The sequence below is a fragment of the Hypomesus transpacificus genome, chromosome 10, assembly GCF_021917145.1.
Source record: "Hypomesus transpacificus isolate Combined female chromosome 10, fHypTra1, whole genome shotgun sequence".
Classification (NCBI taxonomy): domain Eukaryota; kingdom Metazoa; phylum Chordata; class Actinopteri; order Osmeriformes; family Osmeridae; genus Hypomesus; species Hypomesus transpacificus.
Genome location: NC_061069.1, coordinates 11,023,136 through 11,036,118, shown reverse-complemented (window position 1 = coordinate 11,036,118; position 12,983 = coordinate 11,023,136). Strand labels below are relative to the sequence as shown.

General features: G+C 44.3%; 3 protein-coding genes across 3 annotated transcripts in view; 1 reads left to right on the top strand and 2 right to left on the bottom strand.

Moving 5' to 3' along the window:
- Positions 1 to 495: 495 nt before the first annotated feature.
- On the bottom strand, positions 496 to 2,873 carry si:ch73-52e5.2 (protein THEM6). The gene is made up of 3 exons (XM_047028455.1): positions 2,768 to 2,873; positions 1,664 to 2,168; positions 496 to 1,567 (listed from the first exon to the last, which is right to left on the bottom strand). Exons 2-3 carry the CDS (start codon positions 2,162 to 2,164, stop codon positions 1,460 to 1,462), a joined length of 609 nt encoding a protein of 202 aa, XP_046884411.1. The 5' UTR covers positions 2,165 to 2,168; positions 2,768 to 2,873; the 3' UTR covers positions 496 to 1,459.
- A 93-nt stretch (positions 2,874 to 2,966) lies between these two features.
- LOC124473156 (protein THEM6-like) lies at positions 2,967 to 5,128 on the bottom strand. The gene is made up of 3 exons (XM_047028454.1): positions 5,029 to 5,128; positions 3,743 to 4,244; positions 2,967 to 3,608 (listed from the first exon to the last, which is right to left on the bottom strand). The coding sequence occupies exons 1-3, from the start codon at positions 5,052 to 5,054 to the stop codon at positions 3,501 to 3,503; spliced, it is 636 nt and encodes a 211-aa protein (XP_046884410.1). The 5' UTR covers positions 5,055 to 5,128; the 3' UTR covers positions 2,967 to 3,500.
- A 2,745-nt stretch (positions 5,129 to 7,873) lies between these two features.
- Positions 7,874 to 12,983, top strand: part of vwa5b2 (von Willebrand factor A domain containing 5B2) — a 25,068-nt gene continuing 19,958 nt past the window's right edge. The window contains exons 1-8 of the mRNA XM_047027150.1: positions 7,874 to 7,990; positions 9,544 to 9,726; positions 9,996 to 10,211; positions 11,013 to 11,241; positions 11,410 to 11,567; positions 12,140 to 12,271; positions 12,405 to 12,529; positions 12,701 to 12,877. Coding sequence (XP_046883106.1) covers positions 9,588 to 9,726; positions 9,996 to 10,211; positions 11,013 to 11,241; positions 11,410 to 11,567; positions 12,140 to 12,271; positions 12,405 to 12,529; positions 12,701 to 12,877 — 1,176 coding nt within the window. The 5' untranslated portion in view covers positions 7,874 to 7,990; positions 9,544 to 9,587. The remainder of the gene's footprint in view (positions 7,991 to 9,543; positions 9,727 to 9,995; positions 10,212 to 11,012; positions 11,242 to 11,409; positions 11,568 to 12,139; positions 12,272 to 12,404; positions 12,530 to 12,700; positions 12,878 to 12,983) is intronic.

Sequence of the window (12,983 nt, the reverse complement as noted above, 5' to 3'; positions counted from 1 at the left end):
ATTCGCAACACCGGAAATGCTCTCGAGGACAATCGAGGCATTTTAAACAGGCCTTAAACAGGCTCTGACGGCACAACAGTTGTTTTGTTTACCGGAAGTGGATGGTACAAGTAGAAGTAGGCCTGACTTGCACTACACTTTTTCACTCAAGTTAAAGTAAAGAAGTAGCCTATGGTTCTGGCATATGTAGCTGTTGTAGATCGGTTAAACTCACTCCTCAGGTATGTATACATGCCACCCGCGCCAGCAAATTGCTAGCAATGTCGGAGGTGGCAGATTCTAGGTGTTCTGTGGCTATCAAAGACAGTTCCTACAAGGATGCACAAGGTGACGACATTGCCCATAAAGTTAATTCGGTTTGAAAAAAATAATTTAAGTGAGAATGTGCCTCAATGTTCAGGTTTAGTTTATTCCGTTTCCCAATGAAGAGGATCACACACAACACAGCGCACAATTATGAAAACAAGTTCGAGTTTACAACACAGTGACGCCAAATTCAGATTTCAAACCATAAACATTTTAATTAAATGCATTGTTTATCCAAATGCATTTACACAATGGACCCTCATTTATATTCAGTCTTTGTGAATGCACTTTACAACTGTATCACAATATACAATTAGAAAATAAATAGAATAAATATTTAGAATGTACATTTCCCACTATAATCCATACATTATGTTCACTCTCAATGCATCAAGTATATGGCATATGTCCCCTCTGAAATGAAAGTCAATAGACAGACACTTTCATATTGAACAGAACTGTCCACATTATGGAACAGGAACGTTTTGGTGCAATGTGTATGACGCTGGGTAAATAATTTAAGTTCATACAGTCAGATCCAACAGGTCTATTAGAATGTTGTCTTCATTGGTTCTTATTTTTGAGTAAAAGGTGACGAAATGGCCATTCCAACTTTTAAAGTTTAGATTGAAATGATTTAGGGCAGAATTTAAATTGATGAAGCATGCAACTCAAAATAAATGTTACTAGCATGCATTTATGCCAATATAATTATTATATTCCACATGCTTACTTCAAGGAAAGGTTCAACTCTTCATAAAGAGTGTCCCTAAGCCTACTGTCTTTACATGGTCCACATGGTCCACAGTAGATTTAGAGGGCATAATCAGTGTCCTTACCCATCAATATTATCCCTTTTTTTTATACTTAGGAGGCAATTCAGTCATATCGGTTTAACTGTCTGACAGCTATACCAGAACAAATTATGCTTAAGCTCTGCCTTTTTCCCAGTGCAAATAATGCATTGAATAAAACTAAATTCTTCAATACCATATACAGCTGCAGCAGTCCTGAGTATTTCTGCTTATTCATTCACATAACATACAGTCACGTAAGACAAAGGTTGGTTTCCTATAGAATGTGGATGTTTCAGTGTATGTGACGTGCAGTGAGATGAGTGTGTGTAGTACTGTAGCTCTTCTTAGTACCGACTTCATTTGTTCTTCTCCTCTAGTCCACTCTCCGCTCGCAATGCCTGACTGCTGGCTGCAATGTAGCTGATCCAATGCTTGAGATCCTCTGGATACTCAGGGCACTCCACCTGCAACACACACACACACACACACACACACGAGGTTAGGACAGAATGGCGTTGGTGCATATGCTATGCATTCCTTTCTCAGTCTTCCTCTCTAACCTTTCTCTTGCACAGGTACTCCATGATCTTCTCTGGGCTGCTGTGCACTACGTTCTGTCTGCACAGCATGATGGCAGAGATGAAGCCGTCTTTCTTGGAGACAAAGCGCTGCTCCACATAAAAAGACTTCTCGTCCCAAGCTAGTATGCGGGTCCGTATCTCGAAAGCCTCCCCGAACGCGAGGGATCGTCGATAGCGGATAGTGGAGGCTCCGACCACCATAGTGACTCCGAGTACACGGGTGGCATTAAATATCCCATTTCGCGAGTAGTGGTGGAATCTGGCAAAGTCACACTCCCTCAGGTAGCGGGAGTTGTTCATATGGCCCATGTAGTCCAAATCATGGGGTAGCACTCGCCCGCTGACTATGTGTTCTTTTAGAACATCCCTTATTGGAGGTTCGAAGAAGGCCTGGATGGCCACTGCTGCCCCCCGAAGGAAGTACCACACGTCCAGGCTGCAGAAGAGCAGGAGGAGACCGCCGAGCACCCACAGCAACATCCCTCTGAAACAGGAGAGGAAAAACGATCAGGTTTATCTTCTGAGTAAGACCTAGACAGGTTTAATAAATTGTTAATACTGTACCTCTCCAGTGTAGTATCAAGTGAAGGGCATCTCTAGAGCCTTATAATGCTAGTTTAAAACATCTATATTTTAATAATTCAGAAAAGCAGTTTTACAGTAATATGTACAAAATACTTTTGGGTTATGAAGCGATTTAGACAATTACACCAGCTGGGCCTATTTCCTGTAGTGCAGTTGACCTCATCAATGACATATGACGAACTCGTATTCTATATTTTAAGTGTTTGCAAACCAACTAAAATAGAAATGTATCCATGTCATTTTCCATATACTCTATAGTTTCGTGGAGGCAAGCGTGGCCATTTTAACATTAACTGTGTAGCTTGCAAAATGCACATGATGTGATCACCGACACGGTTCTAAGCATTCATTGGTGAGTTTGCTAGATGCTGCGGACATGCTAGCAAAACAAATCTAGGCCGTCCGCCATTTCTCGTAAACATTGTTGAAGCAATCACTTTCTAGATCAAAGTATAATAACTGACAGGATTTTATTATTTCCTGTGGTGTTTTACTTACTGCGCCTTTCCGAAGCTGGTGGGCTAAAGATGCCGGTAAAATCAATTTCTGCACTCACTTCCGCTTCTTCACTGAAGTTAAAACTGATTGGTCGGAAACATGTCATATGCTTTCCTGACGTTTACATTTACGTTACTCTTAATTTAAAATCAAATAGAAAAACATAAAATGCATAAATAAAAAATCTTTCATTAATGAATGACAGATAAAAAATGTTTATTGTCTTATGTAAAAAGTTCTTATTCACTCATTACTGTGCAGCAAAAATTGGTTTGGCTACTGAATATTGTCGTTTTTAAACCGTCAAAACATACTTAAACAGAGGCTTCCTAAAAGGGCTTGGATGGTGATATGTGCACAGCACATACAACCAACAGGCAACCACAAATATTTTAATTACAACAAATAAATCATTTGCTACACTTCCCATGAATAGGCTACAACTCAAATTGCAAACAATTCAGACGATAATTCAAACGGTTTCCCAAGAAAACCCATATCGTGTTTATTTCCACTTAGAAAAAGGCACCCATGCTTCAAGGTTTCCCAACAGAACACTGTCTGAATTTTTCTGACCTACACACAGCCTACTTTACAATCTGCTGAAGTTAAGGTTTCTTGTGTTCCTGTGTGTGTGCGCGCATTTGTGTGTTTATACTGAATGACCGGCAGTTGTGAAGGCATAGGCACTGAGGTTTTAATGCAGATGGGAGCGTTATGCTCAGTTCTGGCTTCATTTGTTCTTCTCCTCTAGTCCACTCTCTGCTCTCAATGCCTGACTGCTGGATGCAATGTAGCTGATCCAATGCTTGAGATCCTCTGGATACTCAGGGCACTCCACCTGCAACACACACACACACAAATGAAAAATTCAGAGACCAATCAAGTCCTTTGTCTAAGAAATGAATTCATAGGGTAATGAACTCATTGTGGAAACAAATACCCCATCTTCCAAACCCCTTATTATGGACATACCTTTCTCTTACACAGGAACTGCATGATGTTGTCTGGACTGCTGCGTATGATAGTCTGTTTGCAGAGCATGACCGCCGAGACTCGGTTGTCTTTGCTGGACACAAATCTCTGCTCCAGGTAGAAGGACTTGTCGTCCCAGGAAACAATATGGCTGCGTAGCTCAAAGTGCTCCCCGACATACAGCGCGCGGCGGTAGCGGATGGTGGTCGCCCCCACTACCATGGAAGCCCCCAGGGCCCTGATGGCCTTGAACACCCCGTTCCGCGTGTATAGGGAGAAGCGTGCAAAATCACATTCTCGCAGGTAGCGGGCATTGTTCATGTGACACAGGTCCATGTCATGAGGGGCCACCAGGCCTGACACACTCTGCTCTCCCAGGACGTCGCGGACCACAGGCTGGAACCATGCCCGGATCACCGTCGTGCCAACCCGCAGGAAGTACCATACATCCAGGCTGCAGAAGAGGCCCAGTAGGACAGCCAATACCCACACCAACAGCCCTCTGTGGAGAAAGAGAGCAGGGTCTTGAAGGGGTTGTCAGGTGCCAATAACGGCTGTCTAGTCATTATAAATATCCCCACTTTTTTATGTTGGCAATAAAATATACAAGGCTCTAAACTGATGAACCTAGAAAAACATATTGAGACTGATAGATCCCTATGCTCGTGTTGTAACAAAGAGTTGAAGGCCTGGGCCTATACTCTCTGGGTGTGGAGGTGACAACGACTATGTTTCTGTAGGCAGTAATATGTTGCTGGACCAGACAGTTGACTCAACTGCCAATCTCGCAAGAGGTTGTACAACATTGCTGTGGAAGTGGGATTTGAAACATTAAACTGGTTTTACAGGAAATGTGACAGGTTGACAGTCTTTAGAATTTATTAAATCCTGTTCTGATCACACCAGTGAAGCTGGTGAAGCTGGTGAAGCTTTGTGAAGCTAAATCTCAATCAATTTGATAAAACTCAAAACGGACCTATAGTGGGCTAGGGTAGCCTTGGGATGCAGTTTTGACTTAAACCATGTAATGGGCATTTGTTCTCAGCACCCACAACTTGTAGATTAGTAGGACAACCGTAGAAGTTGTTAAATACAAAAGTCTCTCAGAGATCATTTATAACTGTCCAATTCAGAAGTGCTATTTTACAGGTAATCGTTAATCTTGGTCAGTGACGAGAAATACAATTTCACAATCTGTGCACGCGTATTTTCCTAACATCTAGCTAATACACATTTTATAGAACTACTTATGCCTTTATTTCATGCTATTAAACAATCATACTTACACAACTACCGTCTGGTCCTCTTCCATGTCGTATTACTATCCTGCTGTCCTCAGCTTTCCAAAAGTAGACTCCACTGCATGCATTGAACATGGAAGCAGAAGGTAACAAAGTTTTCATTGAACGCGTGACGTATCCAGGGTCCAACGCAAGCTCTAAAAGCTGATTGGCTATCAAGTTGACCCGCTTTCCCATAGATGACAATATGTTGTGTAGGCCTATAACTTGATAGCAGTACACTTGCACCACCGAAGTTAGCATTATAAACTCCCGAGGAGATATACATATGGCTTATAGCAACATACAAATACAATGCATTTCAGTAATGAGTGAGTGGCCACTGATGATAACAAATAACTACTTCTAATTAAGGAGTTAAATCCATGCCCTGTCCCATCAGCACCCAGGTCCAAAGACTACAGTGAAGTAACAAATATTATCATTACATTGTGGATGGGCACCTGGGTCTTAATGGACCCCTGTTAAACATAAAGTAGTGGACTAACTGCCATAAACATTGTTTACCTACATGCAGCGAAGACAAACATGGTCTCCAAGGCAGTTTGATATGAGGATTGGGTGTTAGGGGAAGCAACTGCACACAATAACTCTTTAGATGGTACAGATGGTATAGACGTGGAGAGGCACCAACACAGGTAAAATAAGTCTTTGTTAAACTAATCAAAATATCAGAATCAGAAAAATATGATGAAGAAAGTGAAAACATGAATCCTACAGTGTACTATTTAGACATATACAACCAATTTATGACATGCATTTTTCATGCATGTAGTCTTTGAATAGCATGAATATATAGTTGTATAACTTATTTTTGAAGTGAAAAGTAGCCTTAATCGCTCTGAAAAAATACGTGAGCTTTGAGATCTGAGAGATTGGATGTTTCCCTTCACTTCAGTCACTGTGCCATAATTGTTTCCATGTATATCGTCTGAATCATTGGAAGTTTGAAACAGATGTTTATCTTATCAGTGCTTTATTTGACATTCGTGTCATAAACAGCACCAGACGCCTCCTATCTTAAGCACTCCCTCTGCAGCTCATGGAGACGTCTCCAAGGGACAGTCCTCTCCACAGCGCCACCTGTGGTATGGAGGACACTGAGAACGACACCTTCAGGCCCAAGTCAGCCAAGGGTCGACGCAGACACACTCCTCAACAGCAAGCCTCTACTGCTGATCCATCATGCAGGCTTTTAAATCATCACCAGGATGACCAACAAGACAGGCATAGTTTAACTGTGGATTGCCCAGGCACCAGGACCCCCGTAGTTAGACCCAAGTCTGCCATGGGGCGTAGGAAACCCTCCCAGCAAACATCATCTGGGAAACAGAACCAAACTCTGACAACAGATGATCCTAGAGAGGTCCAGGCTTCAACAAAACCTCCTTATTTGTTTCGAGATGGTGACGACAGAGAGACTAAAAGAGACACCATTGGGGAGACTAACAGACAGACTGGTAAAGAGAAAGTGACCAGTAGACAGATCAGCAGTCCAGTCTTTGACCAGGTAAACCCAGAGGTCAGAGGTCAGAGTAGGAGGCCAAAGTCCTCTAAGGGCCGCCCGCGACACCCCGTCCAACCCCAACCTTGTGTCCAACGTGAGCCTTCGAATCCAAAGTCGCAGAATACAGACAAAAACCTCAACATCAAGAAAAACTCGAGATATCGACATCCTCAACAGTCAGACAGAAGTGTTACTACCGATAGTTCACACACTCCTAACCAATCCGAGTCTTGTGAGGTCCTCCCAGGTTCCACCCTTTTTCAGAGTCCTCTCTCAGTGCCTCCAGTTCCAATCAGCTCACTTAACAGGTACTGTGTCCTTCCCTCCATTGGAAGGAGAAACATAAAGAATCTCCCACAGAAACTCAATAGTCCAATAGATGACCAATAGAATCATCTACCATGTACTCTGTGATTGTACTGGAGAATCCTTTGTTTGATAATATTTTATCGATTTGACCACAGAAAAAAAAGTTTTAATAGTACTATTTGAGTGTGTGTTTTTTGTTATTTGTAATGTAAACACAATTTCAAGTCGATTTGTTTACCTGGTATTTTTCAGATAGCAGATTATAGCCTTCAATATTCATGGTCTTTGTGATATATTCAGTTTCGGATTTGCCACTAGATGGCGCTACACACGACGTTCGGATTTATGGAAGTTCAGGTTCAACAGGTGGAGAGATGTTCAGATTAATTGATGATGAACTACGGTTTTGTCCTGTGACTAAGGGAGCATCAATATGTTAAACCCAGCTATCTTACTCAGTGGTTGGGCGAAATGTGCAGCATTATTTACTTTGTAATTACGCCTATAATACAAGCGCATGGCCAACAATGATCGCTAATGATCACACACTATGATAAATGCTTACTGATCTACAATGTAAGGTCAGGTCAGGGACTATAATTCCCTTCTGACGGGGCAAATCTGATAAAGCTAATATGAACGATGGAAACTTCTGGAAAGAGAATAAAAGTCTCCACCCTGCAGGCTATGAGTGTCCAGACAGCTGGACATTGTAGACTCAGTGAGACGCACTAAAGAGACGGCCACATATCTTTGTGGTCGTGGCAACCATTCGAGCATGTACATTAAACAGATACAAACAGCGGTTGGCAGGGTTAGCCTGTGCTTTTGTTCTGGGAAAAAGGAATATGAAAAACGCTGCGATTTTGGTAAAACTATATACTTAAACCTTTATGCACAATTATTGAGCTCTCTCTCTGTGTGTGTGTCTACTCGCGGGCGTGTACGTGTGCCGTCCCCATCCTTGATGCGCGCGCATGAGTAAATAAGCTGTGACAGAGTCCGTTGCCGGTAAAACCCTCTGGAGAGACTCACATCAGCAGAGGACTGAAGTGATGCTCTAAACCGGGAGGCTCATCCAGTAGTTAAGAATCAACAAAGCCAATTGAGACCACATCAGAGAAAAACGCAGTAAGTAATGATTTAGCATTTCATCCATTGTTTTCTTCTTCTTTTAACTCTAAAAGGCTGCAGTGCAGTAGGGTGGTCATACCCCCCTGTCCTCCTGCAGTCCTTTGATGAAAATAATTCTACAGAGAGCTCAAATCTTAGCTTCTGATTTCTCAATATATTGAAGTAACTTATGTTTAGAAGTAAATAAACATATGGCAAAATAAAGAGACAGAGAAATGTGTGTATTAGAGAGAAAGACATATAGAACACAGACTGTTGTCTCATCAGCCAACACTGAACATAGTGGAAAAACCACTATGAACTGTGCATTCACTTATTATTAGGAGATACTGAAAGAAAATGTCCCCCCAAAATCCCATCCCTTTCCAGTGCAGATGGCCTGCAATTTTAAACCAATATACAGTCGACAGTATAAAGAGGTTTTGTTTTCTAATGCACCTGACCATGTGAGGTATACTGTTTGCCCCCCCCCCCGCCGCCCTTCTCCTTGAAACAGGCCCAGAGCACAGTAGCCAGATGGAAGCTGTTGATCTACTCAGAGCGGGGTAGACGTAGGGACCATTACCTGGCCCAGAGCAAACACACACTCACACACACCCACACACATAGTGGACACAACTCTCATTTACACACCCTCACATGGAGACAAACTCTCTCACACACATTTTTACACACATTGCTTGCTGAACTGTGCCATGCTAACAGCTTTTCCATTACCTGTGTTTACCAGCGCATTTGCTCTTTAGAGCTAAGAAGATTTTTTTTATATCAAAGCGGGGCTAAGTGGTCAGTCACTAGCAACTGTTTTTTTTTTGTGTTTTTTTTATTTGATCGGATTAACCATAGCCAGCTGTAGTTGAAAGATAGTTTAAGAAGAGCAAGTCTCTTTGTCACATGTCGAGTCCTTCCACTGTCTGTCTTCTATTCGCCTCTAACCTGAACCCATAAGATATGGGTTCAATATCTCATCTGTATTGTCCCTCTAACCAAATCAGGACGTAACTTTCTGTCCTCCATCAGGTTAGAGTAAGGTTGGATCAGTCTGTGGATTTGCATGGTGTCAGCCATTGAATGGAAGCGTAGGCACTACTGTAAGTGGGGAGTGTTGACCCGCTTACCTTGGTTAATGATTGGCCTACTCTCTTATACTCAGAAGCCATGCCTCAATAGGTTGCTATGCAGGTGGGGGGAGATAGTAGAGGATAGATCTAGTCTGGATAGATCTGGTTCAGGAGGTTTTGTACCTCATGAACATAACATGAACCTACAACCTACATGACAACATTGATGTTCTATCACAGAGCCTGTCCAATTTCCACCTACTGAAGATCCTTTATTATTGTGTTTGGCTGTGCCCATTTTCCAGATCTCCTGATTCTCCCTGTGATAACTAAACAGCTCTGGCCAATTGTGGAAAAAAGAACTCTATTTACATGCATACTCACACACACACACACACACACATGCTTAGCACACACACACGCCGAGCACACACACTCACACTCACAAACCCCGAGCGTCTCATCTGTCTCCCTGGCGTGGTCCGTCAGTCCTCTGTGCAGGAGCCCGCTGGAGCCCTGAGGTGACAGAGAACATGCCAGGGCTGAGGAAGCGCTCCACATGGGCCCCACTGCTCCTCAAGTCCTCCTGCATCAAGTCCTGTGCCAACGGCTGTTCCCTGGGCACCACCGCCCACCTCACCTATGCCAACACGGACACCGAGTCCATAGAGGGTGAGTGGAGGCGACGCCCCGCTTTGTGAGAAAGTGCACAGTGTGTCTGAGGATGTACAGTATGCATACACATGACGTTCCCCGTGTGTATTATGAATATGTGAATATTTGGTCCTTTTCAATGTATGTGATGAATATTTTAACATATTGTCTTTTCAATGCATTTCATGTATATGTTTTATCCTTCGTATATGATCATTGTTTGTAAATGAGTGTGGTACAAGGTGTATTGTGTGCCCCCCCCCCTCTCTTCTCCTCCCCTCCCTCAGGTGTGTTTGTGTACCCTCTGGGGGAGAAGGAGGTGGTGGTGGGTTTCGAGGCGGTGATCGCGGGCCGCATGGTGGGCGTTCAGATCCAGAGCAGGGGCAAGCTGGAGGACTGCTGTCTGGACTGCTGCCCAGGGTCAGGCTTTGATGGTCAGTGTGGGAACGGCCGCGAGTGGGGCTGCTGTGGAAGTTCCAACCTGGACATGCAATGCACCAATGGTAAGGAGGAGAGGCAGAAGAGGAACATAGAGGGAAATAGAGAGAGAGAAAGACATAGAGAAAGAAGAGAAAAATAGAGAAGAGACAGTACATATGATTACATTGATAAATGAAACACCTTGTTATTGTTGCATCGCAGCAAATGACTTTACACAGCCAGAGTAAAGTTTGGTCCTTATGAGATCTGCAGCCGTGCACAGGCATGTGGATGATTCAGCTCTAAAAGCTCCCTGATACCCTGACCAAGGACCACAATACATCACAGACTGTTATTGAATGGTGATCAACCTAATCTGATCAGGGGGTACCGCCAGAGGACATTTGATTGGTTCTCCTCTCTTTAATACAGAGAACACCAGCTAGTACATGAAACAACACAGACGTTCAACTGCAGAATATCTGAGCACCATGGAACCACCGGAACTTTGTCAGGAATACTTGATATTCAGATGCTGGTTTTGATATTGACTTAGAGAGAGACCTATCTGTTTGAATAGCCGGGTATGCCCTCTTAATGTTTTATATCAGAGCAGAATACCAATCTAATAAACCTTCTGTGATCCCTTATCTAATTTGTTTAGTGTAATCTTTTCTTCTCGTAGGAGGAGGCATAGACAGGCCCAAGCAGGACATGGCTGTGCTTTCTTGACTGGAAAGCTGTTTTGTATGTTTGTGTGTTATGATCTTGGCAAAGCAACCAACTCATATTTGAGAGTGAGAAGTGTCAATATTTAGGAACTATTAACTTCCAAAAATCTTGAAATCATTCTCTGGTCCTCGAGCTGAATGTTTCTCTTTCAGGACACCTCATCCTGGATGAGGACCTGGAGAGGACCACCTTCATTGTTGGCACAGGGGTCATCGGCCCAATGGACATAGTGTCTGTGGTCATAAGCACCACACTAGAACTCCCCACATTGGAGAATGGAGCGATCCGTCTGGTGTATCCCACTGTGTTTACTCCCATTGTCACTGGGCGGATGACTCCAAGCAAAAGTGAAAATGGGGGGAAGTCATCAGAAGAAACAGGGTGCGTTCCTAACCTTCAGTAAACAATGCCAAATTAAGAGCACGATTTTACACATTAGTGTGTTTACAATGTACCGTAACTGGAAATGCTCTTTGATAAATGCCATCCTACTGTTGAACTAGCTGTGCTGTATTAAACTTCCTGGATACTTCCGTGGTTCCCTCCCAGGTCCACCAGTTGTTTTGGAGCCGCATCAGCCAAGCAGGAGCGGGCCTTGGGCACAGAGCAACAGTGTGCCCACACCATCTTCACCAGCCCAGCTGCCAACCTGGCCCCTTACGAACTCAACTTCCAGCTATTGGTCAGAGGAGCCTGTCTATTGGCTGGTACGTTCAACCCCCTCCTCTCCACCCACACACACCTACACACACCTGGACAAATGTGTCCAAACTTTTGACTGGTACTGTACCTGCATACACTACATCTGCAAACACCGACCCACACCGACACACACACACATACGCGGAGGAGAATTCTGTAATGTCTTCTGTAATGATATAGCGTCAAGACACAATTGGTGATATATGAAATATGCAGCAGCAGCTCTAGGCAGCCTGGAGAGAGTTAGGAACTCAGCCAGAGTGGAGGTATTGCACAGCAGCCTGGGTGGTCACTGCGGAGAAGGAGGAAAGCTCTTGGTCAGCTCTGTACTGAAAGGTAGCGAGAACCATGGAATGCAGAACCACATGACCGTACGCACATCACTGACAATCAATCCATACGCACATCACTGACATGAGACGAGGGGCGGGTTGAATGGATGATGAGTTCCGTTTTACGCGTAGCTATTATGACTGTGCGAAATGACAGTGACATCATCTGACATGGAGGGGCTGGGGGTTAGAAGGGGCGAGCTCATGAATCTCTTGGTCCTGAGTGTCTGTCCTGTGGTCCTCAGGCCTGGAGAGCCCTACCCACGCCCTGAGGGCCGACGCTGACCCCAGTGCCCAGAGTGCCTCAGCCACATACATCACCCTCGCACAAGACCACCTGTACGACAGACACATCGAGATCATACTGCACCTCAGTGGTGAGCCTGCGTGTGTTGGAGTTAGAATGTGTGTGTGTGTTTGTTTGTTTGAGTATTAGTGTGTGTGTGTGTGTGTACCCACTTCTCTGTCTTGAGAAGTTGGAGATTAGTTCTGTCTCTCCTTTCTCCAAAGAACCTCACAGCCCATTGGTCATCCTGGAAAGGGGCCGGCTCTCCTTCAGCCAATACGAGCAGCAGATCTGTGCCCGGCGTGACTTTATCCGCTGCGCTCGCAAAGAGTCCGAACCGGAGAAGAGGGTGAGGTTTCTCTCCCTTCCTCCTCAGTTACCCTCTCTGTCAATGTTTACTGTCCATTCTGACAACTCAAAACCCATTCCAGCTATATGATCCTACTCAAGCCATGGAACACAACGATTTCGCAACCAGGTTTTCTGGTAAACATCCAACATTCACCTCTTCTCCTCCTAGTTGGAGTTTGTGAGGAAGAGATACCACAAGGACATTCTGAGCAGCCCGGTTCTGATGCTGAACTTCTGTCCGGACCTGCTGTCAGAGCCCCCGGAGCTCCACCGAGCCACCAGGGAGCTGCTGTTCCTCGTGGACCGCAGCGGCAGCATGAGTGGCAGCAACATCCAGCGCATCAAGGTCTGGGCCTGTGACGGGCGGAGGAAAATAGAGATGGAAGCGGGGGAAGGAACACGACCTACATTGCCTGTCAAAAGTTTGGAGACATTTTCCCATGTGTTTCCCA